Raw genomic sequence first — 16,082 nt, forward strand, 5'->3', positions numbered from 1 at the left:
GACTGTTTGTGCTGTGCTTTTTACCTTGGATTACATCAGAATTAGAAGAACGCGATTTGAAGATGAGAAAGATTTTTAAGGACCAGATGTCCCACTGATGCGTCCTGCATTCACATGAGACATGAACATTGTAAAATGAAAAATGAAACACCTTGGAAATGACAGGTATGTACTATGTTTCAGGAATGGCACAAAGGTGTGTGACTGTTCAAGTCTGTCTTTAGTTTAAGTGTGTTCAATAATGTGCTTTTTTGTCCTTTGCTGTGTATCTTTGGATTATGTTGTGTTGTAAATAAATCCAAACAATCCAAAAAGCCATTCTTTTTTAAATTCCCTCCTCATTCTTCCTCATAATGATATGGCCTGATAGCACCTAATAGTCTTTGTCTTTCTCAGGTGTGAAACGCATCAATATTAATGGTGGTTCACGCATCATCGCATATAGCTTTCTTACAAATTTTAAATCAATATATTGTCTTATCTGAATAAGTATGCAGGATGATTTTCACATAGTTTTGGTGCAAATATTCTAGGCTATGTGATACCAATGATGGAACTCCAAAGGCTGCTTGTCAGTATGAATAATATAAACCAACTCCAATGCCTCAGTGACATTCACAATGGAAGATATCCCTCTTTGGATTTTGGTTGCTAAGGTGCTTGATAATGGTTCCTAGGGCGGGGCTAGGAAGTGTTGAGGTGATTAATGATTGGCTGTTTGCTGCCCTGAGTCAAACGAGCCCATCCTAATGTTTCTATGACACTTCTATCCGGAGATATCCCTTTGATCTCTTTCAATGGAAGTCTATGGAACTTGTTGCTATGGTGCTCTAAATGGTTGCAACGGCATGGCTTGATAGCTTCACAATGATCCTGAGAGACTGATTGGTTGTCTGTGTAAAATGGAGCCAGCCCCCTTGTCTCTATGTCACCGTGATCCAGAGTTATGTTCAATACAAAATCCCTATGCAATTTACCACAGTAGGTTTCATGGGCCGACCTTCGCCATAGTATGTCTATGGGGCCACTTTGGGCGCATCTTGCCCCCCAGGGGTACAACTTTTACACCATTGTGAGGTATGTTCTTTCAGAGTGTCGAGTGGATGACACATCTACCGCCATCTTAATGCCAAATCCTAAGGCAGAAAGCCACAACTGCCAGGTGTAGGATGGTCGGTTGTAGGGGTGTGCGATATTACGATTTTTGATCGTGGACGATTAAAATGTCTCCACGATCTGCTTTTGAAGAAATATCGTAGGATCGTCCATTTTATCAGTTTGCATTTCTGGCGCCTCCGTCTCAACATAGGCTACTGTACAGCGCGACGTATATCCACATAAATGCAGAGGAACGGGACACTGTAGTTCATAAAAATGAATTATTTGCATGTGCTTTAAAGCCTTGCCGGTTAAACATGTCATTCGCTGCCGATGCGCTGTTCTAACGAGCGCTTTTCTGAGCGCAATAGACCCGACGCGCGCACATGCACTAAAAGCCTGTCTAACAGCACCCGTTACTGAACTAAGTTATCTTATTGCGCTAATACTGTCAAATACACACAAGGTTTACATAAACAAAGTTGGTTATGTCTAAAGTGAAAGAACAATAGAAAAAATGAAGAAAAAATCTGCCTTGTCAAATGCGTGTAGATTCGTTGCGCGCAGATCTTAAAGTGACAGTAGCCCTAATAGTAAACATGCTGCCTCTTGTCCTTAAAGGGACAGTTACCCAAAAATAAAAATTCTGTCATTATTTACTCACTCTCTAATGTTGTTCCAAACCTGTATTAATTTATTTCTTGTGCTGAACACAAAAGAAGATATTTTGAGGTGTGTGGCTAACGGTTGCTGGTCCCCATTGATTACCATAGTAGGAAAAAACTATTATGGAAGTCACTGGGGTACATCAACTGTTTGTTTACCCACATTCCTCCAAATAACTTTTATTTTCAACAGAAGAGGGAGACTTATTCGGGTTTAAAGCGGCTTGAGAGAATTTAAATTTTTGGGAGAACTATCCCTGTTAATAAAACAACAAAATACAAAGAGCATCTCACTCACTCTTGACTGAGAACTTTAATAGTCGCTTTAATAAGAATCAATGTAAAATTTATATAGTGAAGTCGATGTTGTGTTTTATTTTCATATTTGTTCATTTAATTACTTTCTTCAATGCTGTTAAATACACCTGTAGCTGAAAAAATAAAGCACTGTTTTTTTTTATTTGTATATTAAGTTGTGTATGTGTATCTTTGTTCTTAATTTTTAATAACAAAGACAATGACAAATATTTTTTATCTTCGCCACTTTGGCCTAAATGTCTGCCATTCTTTTTTATTTTATATGTTGTTACCTAAGGCTTTGTTTTTAAAATAGGGACATTAGTTTGGCTGTGATGCTCAGTCACTTGCAAAAGAGTAAAACCAACATGAAAAGGAATCGTGATAAAATCGTGAATCGTGATTTTCCTGAAAAAAATCGTGATATGATATTTTTGCCATATCGCCCACCCCTAGTCGGTTGTATACAGTTACCCGGAGTTGTAACGTAAATTAATCTTGCCGACAGGCCCGAGAAAAGATAGGAGTACAACGTAGGCAAACATTGAGGTCCAAGTGGGAGATTTATTGACAGCTGTCACTTCACACTGCTCCACTCCAGTCAAAAGTAATAAAGACAAACCAACAAATCATCATAAAAAAATAAATGCTTAACTTGAACTGTACAAAACAAATACACATGCTGAGAGCAGCAAACACAGCATTAGTTCTAGCCTCTCATCAGTGCAGATGAGACTTAACTGCACAGGCTCTCGCCTCGGCCTGAACGCCCCAAACACACAAACACTCTGGTTTGTATACCCCTCTTCCCGCCAAACACTGGTGGATCGTACCAACAATGGGGGTCGACAGAATATACTTTGTTCCTAATCAACATAATCACATACACATTCGACCCGATAAATCATGAATATTATAGCTGATCCAACTGTACACAATCCATTTCAACATATTCAAATCTCTCGGTCTTATAACCCTTAACAGAGTAATATGGAATATTCACATCATCCGAACACTCCCCTCACCCACACAGGACTAGAGAGGTAAATTAAGCTCTGACATGCATTACATAATAAACAAAAAAAAAAATATATGAAACCTTCAAAGTCTCTGTTCACTTCTTATCCTCAGTCACCCAACATCATTTGAACACTAAACTTTGACCTATACCCATGAAATCATCATCCTAACAACATAAATAATAAATCAAAGTACAATAACACAGTGACCTAATATTCACGTGATGACGACCCGCAGGTTCATCATCATACAGAGCCTGCCAGCCTCATCAAATGTGGTAAACCGCATGTTTAGGCCTGTCACGATAACAAATTTTGCTGGACGATAAATTGTCCAAGAAATTATCGCGATAAACGATAATATTGTTGATCTGAGACCATTTTCATCTAGAATAATGATAATGGCATAATAATGCACATACACCTTTCAAAATTCAATAAACGTTTATTTCCAAAGACTATTTAACACTGAAAATGGAAAACATTTTCAATATCCACAATAACAATGAACAAAACAACCAAAAACAATAAAAGCAATGGACTCTCAGCCTCTCAGTTCACACAGATGATAATGAACTAGTTCATGTTCATAGTTCTTTTTTTTTTAATGAACTAAGTTCACATATCTAAAAATGAACTAGTTCACGTTCTTTGTTAAATTCTTTTAACAAAGATGTAGGCTATTATTAATAATAATGTTATTTCAACACAATATCTCGTTATTTCGAAATAATATGTGTGCGTGCATCTGTAAATCCGGTGACACGTGTATTGATTTTTATTAATAAACAAGTGTTTTCTCTAAAAGTGTCGACTCGGCTGCAAAGATGAAGATGACGATCGCCATCTCCGTGTGAACGCGCTTATAGAGAGAAATGCACATAAATAAGCCTAATAATAGATTATCAGAGAGTAGCCTTGTTCTTTTTGAATTATTTCGTTTAAAGACATTTCAAGCTTTGTGTATTTGGTGTATTTGTCATGTCTGTGTGAGGCATACACTGAGTTTAGGATGTGCTCTAGTTCACGTGCGCAAGTGAGCACGCGGGCGCCTCCGTTATATTTGTTTCGTCGGCCTATTCATTAAATACAGGCAATTGGTTGATGAAAAATTTATTAAAATTAAGATACAATTTATACAAAACGAAATTCACTTTAAAGAAAGGCTTTCTATAACAACTTCAACTTCAACGGTCAAAATCATGTCTGACCCGCTCCATGTCTCATATTGCGCATCCTATCTTACTCGGTCGTGCTGTTCACTTTTCATAAAAAATATTTTAACAAATATGAAACGCGCTTTTTTTAATGGCTATAGTATAGTAGGCCTACATATCCTACTCTCTATTTGTACAAATTTCTGCACATTAATTTAATTCTGAATTTTGCACACACAAGTTGAAAGGCATTTGTTCAAATCATGTTCACGGATAATTGTGCATGCATTTCATTATGATACTAAAATCTTAACAAATAGGCTATGCTATGTACAAAAAATCAGATGAGTTCTCTCGAAAAATCTCTCGTTCACGTTCATTGTATGAAAAGTGATTCGTTCAGTTCAGCGTTCGGCAAAAATATGAACGCGTTCAGTGAATTAATGAATCCACGTCATTAGACACAACGTGCACACATGTGAAGGCCAATGTTTTTTTTTTTTTGCAGTGATGACGCTGGCAAGCTCAGACCCGCGGTAGGCGTCACGTGACCATGGTATTGCGGTAACCGTCCCAGCCCTATTTGGGGAATGAACCGAGCGCTATGATTGGTTGGACTCTTCTTCTTTTGTTGTTGTTTGATTTGAGGACTGTGTGTGCACAGAGGCATCACCAGTTTTTGCGTAGTTTAGAGTGACAAATCGTACCAGCGTACTGTGAGGTCAAAATGCGTGCCCGCTACGCAATATGCATACAGGTCTGTAATCGGTCGATTATTTTGACAATTAATGCGTTCCTTTTGTATTATTAAAGTTCCGAAATCTGTTTTATTAGAAAAAATACAGATTAATAACACACACACAAAAAAAAAAGTTAATGGATTCTCGTCTCAGGAATGTGCCATTTCTGGTATTTTGCCAGTTAATCATAAGACGTAAATTGCAATACACTTTTTTTTTTTTTTACACAAATCAAGCACTCAAATTTAATCGAGGAATCCTAACGGTCCTATTCCCATTAAGGTAAACATTAACGTGCCCTGAAATGAGCATGTTGAAATCCAAGACCAAAAAAAATAAATCCAAGAAAAAAAGAAAGAAAAATAAATTGCGTTGGATTGTACTGTGAAGGGTCATAGCACTTGCATACTGTTGGCCTACTGCTAGTTTAATTGCTTCTATTGTTTCTCATTTGTAAGTCGCTTTGGATAAAAGCGTCTGCTAAATTAATAAATGTAAATGTAAGACAGATATCAATAGTAGCCTACCCTGTTAATCCTGCAGAGTCTGGTCTGTTCATCTTCCAGGTCCTTCTTATGCCAACGCATTTGTTGAGCCTGTGATCGCTTTCCTTTCCGCGGCATCCTTTAAAATATGAAGAGATAAAAAGAAGAATTTCTGACAAACTCACTAACTTTAGTGAATTAAGTAACTTCTAAAAGTAGGTATTTTTTGACTTTCAAACCTCAAATCATCAAAAGTAACTCAGATTTATTTGTAACCCTCAAAAGTAATGCATATTTAAATACACTTATTTGTGAGTCAAATTCATTTTAACAGGACATTCTCACATACTTTGAAAGTTCTCCTGATGCAACTGCTGTTGAGCCTGAACAGATAAAACCTGTAATGTTAGTACTCCCAGGAAGAAGAAAAAAACAGTTGAACAACAATGAAAGAGAGAGACACTGGTTAAACTTGTAAAATTCAATATATTTTCAAATGCAATATAATATATCATGTGGCCATGTCCCCAATTAAACATTTACCTCAAAATGCAGCAAGGAATTCTCGTGAAACAGTATTCTGAAACAGAGAAATAAGAGTGTCATAAAACTCAACACCATACTCCTAACCCATGCAACTTTAACTCTAACTGCAAAGTGCAAACAATAATAACAATGGGCTTAGACTACTTCTAATGTCGCCAATGAAGTAATCGATGCGTTATGCGCTCACATCATGCGTTAATATTTGCTGCAAATATAGTGAAGCTGCCATCTCCATCTATCCTACTTGAACCCATTCAAACAGATTGGAGATTTGTGCTACATGAATCACGTGACCACAAGGCACGAAAGCAAAGGATATTTCAACTCACTCTCAAGTTATACCAGTAATGCACTCATGGAACTCCCGTTATATTCAATAAAGCTAACTACAGAGCAAAATACATTTCTAACATTCATTATATTTGCACGTTGTTGCTTATGATTAGAGAATTCTAACAGATAGCGTGCACTGAAATCAGTTCTCACCGGGTTTCTCACCGGAGACTAATCTAACCACCTCCGATTGGATGTTGCATTTAGAAAAATCAACAGAAACGCGTGTGATTGGCTACGTGCTGCCTTTGATTGACATAAAGCTACCTGAATCACTCGACAATTTTCACGCAGGATTTAAGCAATTATAAGCTACACAAACCAAAAGACGTAATATCCATCAGACACACACAAAATCTCATTTTACGTTTTCACACAAAGATAGAAGTGTGGCTAGCTGACATTACTTTTCATGCACCATCTTAACAGAGAAAACTGTAGCTTCAGTGTTCTAACGATATAAACTACTCCTCGTATTATACGAATAATATTGCCTACATTTAATTCAAATACAGAGCTGCATTTGACATTACAAGGCCTTATAAAACAGCATATTTGACAACAACCATCTCCACTCACCTCCTCAAGAGAATAATGCGGGAAGCCCCATCATCAGTCAGACAGTCAGCAAATGATGATCTGTGAAGTCGATCTCACAGCCAAACAGCAGCGAGCATAGATTGTACAACCAATAGAATCACACCTTCTAGTGATGGGTCGGTCATCATGAACAATTTTTTAATATGACCACTCGTTCACTGACTCATCCGTAGTGTATGGCATTTAAATGCACTATATCTGCAAGGAGTGATGAAGTGAAGTAGCTGTGTCCGAAACCGCTCACTCGTTCACTAATCCCTATATAGTGTGTGGCAGAGCCGTGTTTTTCAACGGCTCTGGTGTGTCTGTGTGGCATTTGACAGCACAGTGAACGAAAGGAGGTGAGTGAATTCGGACGCTGACGTACGTAGCGTCGGTGAGTCGGAGAGCTGGAGCTGTCGCAGAAACGGCTTCGTCACACGTAGTGATAAAATTACTTTTATCTTACATGTTACTTACTTTATAAAATAATATTAATAACAACTATGATTACTTTATTTTTGTAATTATATATATATAGCTCCGTCCGTGCCAACTTTGTAGTTTCATCGATGAATTGGTTATCATGCGATATGTGTATAATCATTAAATACTATAAAAAAACTGAAAACAAAAACAAACACATAAACAATGGTACATTATTTAATGTATTTAGTAAAGTTTTTTTATTTTTTTTTAAAGTTTGTTAGAAACTCTCACGCTCACAGATGACGTGGTCATTGAGCGCCCTCATGGCGACTTATAGATATACATAATTATTTTTTATTTGTATAATTTTTTTCTTTATTATGTATATCTATAAATACCAGTGGTGGGCCGTCAGGGCCAGCAAGGCCTTCTCTGCTGGCCTAAACACTATGAGAATCACTGACTTGCACTTTAATATATATATTTTTATGAATGAGTATTAAATTATTCCCAATGGTCCGTTCTCATAATTTCATAGCTTTTCTCTTGGTTGCGCTGCTTCCAGTAGTGTATATTTATTTTAGTGCTTTTATCCAATCATATTTCAGTCATCATGTGTTGCCAGGGTCAAATATATCTGCCTCGAGGCCTTCAGAATCGATCGTGCAGGCGCCTGTAGCTTACAATGAATGGCAATGAAACTGTAGCTTTAACCAATCAGATAATTGGTCAGATTTAATCAGCCAATCAGATATCGAGTTGATTGCACCGGGGCCATCTAGCAGGCATACAATAACGTACGCATTTTCACGCCCTTTGATTGGATGGTCAGAGCGTGTACTATTATTACTAGTAGTCAGAGCTAGCTAACCGCATCTGTTGCGAACTGTGTAAACTAAAATACCTGTAGATTTAATAGTTTTTCAACCCACAAATTAATGTTTATTTCCTTCCTCGGGTTCAAACCTACCGGAAAAAATCCCTTATTCAGCGCAGAGTCTCGGAACTCTATCGATCTGTCCGGGTAAAAACAGAACAGACTGCAATGTAGCACTAAAGTTATGCCAGGACTGATTTTGAAGCCAAAAGTCCCGCTGATCTCAATGATATCGTTCAAAAATCTGTGTGAGAGCTTGTGTCGGCTGTAACGTTACACATCGTCATGTTTTGCGGTGTTTTCCCGGTTTACTGCTTCTGTCGAGCACACACTCTCAGCACTAAAGCGAATTAAAACTTATGACAGAAATACGACGGGACAGACTGGACTTTCAGCACATTAACCTCGATGGCGATAGAAAAGGTTGCTGGGACTGAAAAGCACAGACAACCTGTACAAACAAGTAATTCGAGTCTTTTTGAGGAAAGAAAGTAGGATGGATTTTGTGTAAAAAATCAGTTTTGGAGAGTATAATGCATTTTTTGTCCGTGCTGAATATGATTTTCTTCCTAATTTTTCTTGTAAATTTATGATCGAAACAACTTTTTTTTCAAACATTACTATAGCCATTGAAGGATAAGACAGGGATGAGGATCCGTTTCTGAATTTATAATCGGAACGCAAGAACCACTGTACACAAAAGCCGAACTCACTCGCTCGTTTCTCTCTACCCGGCCATTCGCGAACTCACCGCATTAACCCTATAACTGCCGGTGCAAAATAAAAACAGGAATTTCACAACAATTATAGAGAGTATGTGCGTGCGCTGCTACACTATTAAAAGTTATTAATTCAGGGTGGACATCACTGAAGGCCTAGGTGTGAAATGCACGGCCCGCCACTGATAAATACGCTACCATACAGATGATTAAAGCTGCAGTCCGTAGTTTTTCCTCTTTGTCGCCATCTCTGTTCGAAATCTGCAATTGCAGTTTTTTTGCGGAATTATCAACTTTGCGTGGGTTGTGCATCGGCACAGCACGGCGCAGATGAATCCAATGTTTTGAGGAGAATGTGCGGCTGTCAGTCACCGCGACGTGTGGATACTGTCATTTGGAATCACAGAAGTATGACCTGACCAACATAAGAATTTTTAATTTTTAAAAAAAAAATGTCATCTGAACAAATAAGTCCACCTTTGTTCTAACCAACTATCAAGTTGTTAATGTTAACAACACCCGCATTGCGTGACTACATTTAAGTGTATTAAGGCTACCTGTAATTCAGTTTCCATTTCTGTGCAGTCTAATTTCTAATTGTCATACCAACAAATAACGTTCCTTAGAACTGGTTCTTACCTGTCCAGCTGAAAAAAAGCCGTCTCTGCATCAGTTTTAAACCCCTTCAAAACACAGTTTACCCACCTTTCAAAAGCCCTTCCGATAGTTATCCTTTTTTCCGCATAGGCCTGGTTGCAGTCTCTTTTTTTCTTTAGCCACTCCGAAGTCTTTTGCATTTTACAATGGGTGAATCTCCAGTTATCACTGGTGATTGATGTCGTTTTAACTTTTCTAGATCCGCCATCAAATTGATAAGTTTAATTATATCAAGTGCTGCGAGAAAAGGCTATAAATCTACACCTCCAACATCCTAACACGCAATATATGCTACTAGCCGGGACACCTTCTTTAGTTTATGTGTACATATGTGACGTAATGACGAAAAGACATGCTAGAATTTCCCATGGAAATCCACCAGTACCACTGGAATTAAAAACATTTTTACAAGCTTACCGTTTTGAAACGAGCTACGGCAAGCAGATAGTTTTGAACACTGGCTGCATGTACTACTTGCTCAAATTTATTTTGGATAATTATTATTTAATAATAATTTTTAACCCAAAAAGTTACGGACTGCAGCTTTAAAGAATATTTTTAAATCATCCACCAAATTATCATCTCTTCCAGTTTAACGAGTTAACAACAATGCCACAAATTATTAAAACACCTGGCTGTTAGTAAAACACATTAAATTGAGTTAATGTCTAAATAATATGTTTTAATAAATATAATATACCTATATAATTTAACTTAAATATAATTTAATTTTAAAATGCATCTATATACCGGTAATATTGTCTCTATATTTTAATATGTTTTATTCAAGTAATGATTAATAAAAAAAGGTACACTCAAGTAGGAGATTGCTAACTTTGCCAGGCACAGCATAATTTACAATTAAACTTTATCATTGTTAATTTTCTTAAACCCACATGGAGTTTCTTGGTTGTTGTTGCATGGTTGGTCACAGAGTTAACGGTCACGACAATGCTCTGTCACCTGTCAGTGGCTGGCTAGTTGACTGGCAATCTGCCTGTGGCTCGTTTCAGAAACCATTGATTTTTGGCAGTTTTTGTGTTTTGTGTTCCTCTCTAGCTCATGTATCATGCATCTGTTAATATGATTATGTTCTTTTGCATGATTGGCGTTTTAGATAATGTTATTCCAATTAAACCAGATCAGACTGGTTGGTTGCTGCTTACTGACGCTTTGCTGGACGCTTACTCCAGTCAGCCACGGCTGAGCTGCGAGTATGACGCATTGCCTGATACTGTCGGCTGTAAGGAAAAACATTGTTTTCTTTTAATGAATGTAATCTCATGCATTTATTATTTAAGTAAGTGATGTTTTAGAAAATTGTATCCCAATTAAATCAGTCAAATGGCCGTGACCAGCTGCCGCAGCTGGTAAGCAGCCAGTCTGATCGTTAAAAAGTTAATTTACAGACTTTAAGTCTTCCAATTTTTTCCCAAAACCTTTGCTCTCTAGAAACCATGTTAGCTTGGGTTGAAATTCTTTGAAGTTCAAGTATTAGCATTATAAACAAACATTGAATAAATACCAACATATGAAATTAAATTAAGGACATGCATCAGAAAAAGTGGGAATGTTGGACAATAAATATATAACAGGAATATAACAGCTTGATGGTAAACTATTTTTGCAGTATAGTCTTATATTAATGTTCGTTAAAGCAAGACCATGCAAACAAAATAACGCAGCCACTGTGTCCAAAAGGGGCAATTATGGGATAACAGAAACAGCAATAGGGCTGTGGCGGTAAAGCACTGAGTAGCACCGGCGGTGGTCCGCTAAAACAATATTATTTTTTTCAATATTAGAATTTAACAATATTCCATTAGTTATTCCATATAGAAAGCTTGAATTGTCTACTTTTAAACAAAACAAGAAACCGACTAGTCTACTCTCTGCTTATGTAGTCCGTATGCATACTTCTATTATGTAGAAGTATGCATTTCTCTCTATAGGTGCGCTTACTGCGAAGATGACGAGTCAGCATCGTCAACTTCATCTTTGCAGCCCGACACTGACACAGAAAACACTAGTTTATTAATAAACAATTAAAATGTATCCATCCTTGATATATTTGACACATTCATAATCATTACTTTTGTCGGTTCTTTGTGACAGCTGTTATGTGCGTTATTGGCAGTGTCACCCTCTGGTTACATGAACGCGTCACCACCGCATCAGTACCGAAAACATGGATATTTTATTTGAGAGAATAATTGTACAACCTATTCGATATTCTATAATTAAATCAACTAATCGAATATTCAAAAATCGTGACTCATCCCTGCATGAAATCTATTGTTTCTTTTCCCAAATCTTCACTCACGTCTCACCTATTTTCGAAGGGGATTATAAACGTTTTTTTCGCTTTTAATTAGGCCTAGTATTTTTGTATTCTTTACTGTGGTAAAGTAGAAAAACGCTGTAGGACAGATAGCCTATATTTTTACTTGTAGCCTACGTCAAATTCTTTTTAACACAGTTTGTGCTTGTTATTAGACATGGTAAGACGCGTCAAGTTCATTTTGATTTTAGTTTCGCTTTCTCTGGCAGTGCAATATCAAACATAGCCTAAATGCCCTGCCCTTGTGGAAGATAAAATTTGCTCTTCATACCTTTTAAAACAAGTAGAAAACATGAAGATATCAGAAAAGAGATCGATTGTCTCTTTCCTGGACGTCCCACATCCCTCTCAAATCACAGAGCGGTAGGTAATCTAAAAAATAATAGATTTAACTTTATTATATTATTTAAAGGGATAGTTCACTTTAAAATGAAAATTCTGTCATCATATACTCAAGTTGTTTCAAACCTGTATGAATTTCTTTGCTTCTGCTGAACACAAAGGAAGATATTTTGAAGAATGTCAGTAAGCAAACAGTTAACTGGTCCCATTGACTTCCATAGTAGGAAAAAAAAAATACTATGGCAGCCAATGGGACCAGTTAATGGTTTGGCTACCGACATTCTTCAAAATATCTTCCTTTATGTTCAGCAGAAGAAAGAAATTCATACAGGTTTGAAACAACTTGAGGGTGAGTATATGATGACAGAATTTGCATTTTAAAGTGAACTTTAAGTTACCAATATTTACTGATATTTATTTAAATGCTTTATTAGTGTGTTGTTTCTTTGATGGAATTGCTCAAATAAACAATGTTTTTTCTTTCTTCAAAACAACCCCCCAACCATTACCACCGTGGTGGTAAAAAAAACTGCCACCATCACAGCCCTCATCACCAACGCATTATGTTCTATAAGATCATCATATTTGTAGCATGACCCAGGGATTAAAACGTACAAAATATATTTCAGACCTAGTGGAGTAATAGTAAATGTGTATGCATAAAATGGAAATACAAAGTAGGCTAAAACTAACTCAAATTTGTACTTAATGGTTGGATTCCACAACTGATAACATAAACATAAGACAAAACATTTTCTGAAGGCGTCATAAAATTTACTGATGACTTAATTTGAGAAATGTTCTATTGCGCTTCTGATTTGGCTGTGAGATTCACCGATTTTGGGTGTGGAAGATGTGATGGATTCTGATCCGTATAAAGTGTCAAACCATGTAGATGAGTGACTTTTTCACTTCTCTGTGTCACACTACTCCCGTGCACTTACTCACAACCACCATACTACTGGTAAATAGCTCCCTATCCAGCCGAACTGTGTGGACTTTTGAGAACTTTTGAGAAGTTAGACTAATTTTCGCCTTCAGTTTGCGCACATGTACCTTCAGACTCCCAATCTTTATCTTCGGGGCATGTTCCTTAGCCGCAGCTTTAAAGCCTGTTGGCAATGATATTGGTGGCAACAGTGGTGTCAGTGGAATTGAAGGTCCTGCTATAGAAGCATCAGGTGAGGTAATATCGGTCTCTGAACCAGTGGATTGTTGAACCCGGTCGTCAGTGGAGGAGCCTGCATTTGGCAGGTAAACTAATTTTTTTTTTTGCCTGTAAAAAAACCCCACAAATTTGGAAAATTATTAACTAAATCACATTACAGCAAAAAAGATGTTACTTTCACGTAAAGACCTTAAGACCTAAGATGGATAATGTGATAGACACTCTAAAAGAAATCTAGAGCAACTGAGCTTTAAAAATTGATAAAATTTTACTGGCATCTTAAAGTATCCCTGTATTTATCCCAATATTTATTTTACGTTTCCTGTCTTTGGTGGCTTTCTCCTTAACTCCAAGTACAATGGGGGTGGTAGGTTAGGGGCATAACCATTGTAGGCGCAACATCCCATTTCAATCCCTACAAGTTAATGAGAAATATAAGGTTTGTTAACATTCGGGATGTGCACACATGGTATCAGAAAACCCGGAAGAGATAGCCTTATAACGGCTAGAGAATTACACGGATAAGGTATACAAAATAGCTAGATTTAAAAAGATTATATTGATTAAATATTATTTTCAGAATATTCTCGGCATATTACAACAGCAACGATTAGCACTGTTATTCAACGAAATTGCCGTCAATGAGAGGGATACAGATGCGTTTGCCAAAGCACCTTGTCAAACAATTATGACATGGCCAAGCATCCAGTTAGATCCAGCAGGTACCAATCAAGTCAAGTGTAAATGACATAGCATTGCATCAACAGGCTTCACAAGACAATGCAGAAAAACGATCTGGTCTAACAAATTCTCTTATTATCAAAAACGATGTGACATTACTTAATTGCCATACATTCTCTGCAATTTGATGCATGCAATGTGATCCCAGTTAGCAACTAAATAAGGCAAAACGCAAAAGTGACAATGTTTACCTCGCAAGTTTTGCATCGCCTTTGTTAATTTCACACTGGGTTGAGTAGGAAAAGATAGAAGGGGCAAAGTCGGGACTATTGAAGTCCATGGATATCTCTCCTGTACAAAAAAAAAGAAAAGTGTATTCTAGTGATTGACAATACGATAGAGTGTAACAGCTAACTTAGGTTAGTTAATAAGTTAATAAAAAAAGCTAACTCAGGCTGAGTTTCTTATAACGTAACTTATTGTACTAACGTTACTATAGCCAAGCTTACGAGAATAGCTAGCCGTCAGGCTAACTACGTTACTAGCAAGACAACGTAACAAAATTGAAGGAAAGTTAGCTAATTACTAGTCGACTCAAACTTGTACATTCTGTGTTCCATTGTTAGATAAGCGTACAACTCATTACTGTTATTTTGTTGTTGTAAGCCAAACCGAGATGTGTCTGATTTAGTGTAAGGTTAATTTAACTTACCTGATATGAAGTGTGAACTGCAGAGTCGGGCATTTTTTATTTGGTCCTCGTTCCAATCGGCTCGTCTGATGGCTTGTAACCAAAGACGTCTGCGGTTGGCATTAAACGGAGTGCTAGTTGATGGTATTCGGTGAAACTTAAGACCTCTGTTTTCAGATTTCCGATTTTTGCATCCCACTGCACAACACGACATATTTTTTCCCGGTTGTCTTTTGCAACCGACATGCGCGCAGTTGAATCTGTGTGACGTAGGGTGATAATTCTCAATAGCCTACCAGTTAAAGTTGTCGCCAAATTTTCAGTATGTTCATCTGCACCCATCTGGAAAACCTGAAAAAGACAGTTGTATGCATGCATTTAGTCATATTTTTTTAGGGAACATGACCATTTCAATTCTAAATTAACAAGAACTTCTGAGAGGAAGAATAAAAAACAGGATAGGTAGGTCTATTCACTCTACAACAAGGGTGGAAAGGTAATTAAGACTAAAGAATTATTTAGTAGTCTCAAGTTTTTTTGTTGAAAGACTGTTTTTGTTTACTCATCTTTTATCATTCAAATAGGCATTGCATGTAAGCGTAAAGATGACAAAATGTATTTGGTCCAGTTCAGAGGTATTTTTTATGTAGGTGATTATTTTAACACTAGTTAACGTTACAGCAGTTTAGCAGTTATAGCAACGAACTTTTTCCCATATAATTTGAGACAGGGAAGTTCAAGGATTTCATTAATTTTATATTTCTCTCTACATTAAGTATAATAGGTAAGAATGAAGTAGAGTTAATCGAACGTTCTAATAACGTTAATCCCTTTCCCAGGCGCTAGCATAAGTCCCACTTCAAAACACACAATCTACACTTTTGTGAGTAAATTACCTAAAAAATTACCTGTCAGGGTCTTTGGGGAAACGATGAAAGGCAAGATTTGTACTGTCACACTGATAGTTTTTGCAGTGGATTGCCGAACATTGTTTTATTCCACTTTGACTTCTTTCGTTGTCATTCTGTCTGGCATTTTTCACTCCAAAACAGCAGCCGCGCCATCTAGTGGCTGTGGCTGTTACCAAAAAGCATCTGAGTTTCGCATTGGCTTCTTTTTTTTAAATAATTTTTATTTATTTTATTTTATATAGAATACAAAATCTGAATTAAACAAATTGGCATAAAGCAGTGAATATACAGGGAAAAAAATTAAAGGCTCAACACAAAAATAAAAAAAACAATAATACAATAAAAAA

The 16,082-nt window shown here is 36.9% G+C and overlaps 1 protein-coding gene across 2 annotated transcripts in view; it reads right to left on the reverse strand.

Annotated features, from left to right (window-relative positions):
* setdb1b (SET domain bifurcated histone lysine methyltransferase 1b) overlaps window positions 1-15,893 on the reverse strand; it is a 37,437-nt gene extending 21,544 nt beyond the window's left edge. Inside the window, exons 1-7 of one of the 2 annotated variants that reach the window (XM_079626918.1) lie at window positions 15,733-15,893; window positions 14,846-15,175; window positions 14,385-14,484; window positions 13,341-13,560; window positions 6,005-6,041; window positions 5,811-5,844; window positions 5,504-5,600 (exon numbers count right to left, since the gene is read on the reverse strand). In XM_079626918.1, the coding sequence (XP_079483044.1) occupies window positions 5,504-5,599 (96 nt within the window). In that variant the 5' untranslated portion in view covers window position 5,600; window positions 5,811-5,844; window positions 6,005-6,041; ... (2 more) ...; window positions 14,846-15,175; window positions 15,733-15,893. Of the gene's footprint in view, window positions 1-5,503; window positions 5,601-5,810; window positions 5,845-6,004; window positions 6,042-6,919; window positions 7,252-13,340; window positions 13,561-14,384; window positions 14,485-14,845; window positions 15,176-15,732 lie in introns of those variants that run through there. The other variant, XM_079626919.1, reaches the window with a different exon arrangement.
* Between the last annotated feature and the right edge of the window lie 189 nt (window positions 15,894-16,082).

Source organism: Phoxinus phoxinus, assembly GCF_949152265.1.
Source record: "Phoxinus phoxinus genome assembly, chromosome: 10".
Taxonomy (NCBI): Eukaryota; Metazoa; Chordata; class Actinopteri; order Cypriniformes; family Leuciscidae; genus Phoxinus; species Phoxinus phoxinus.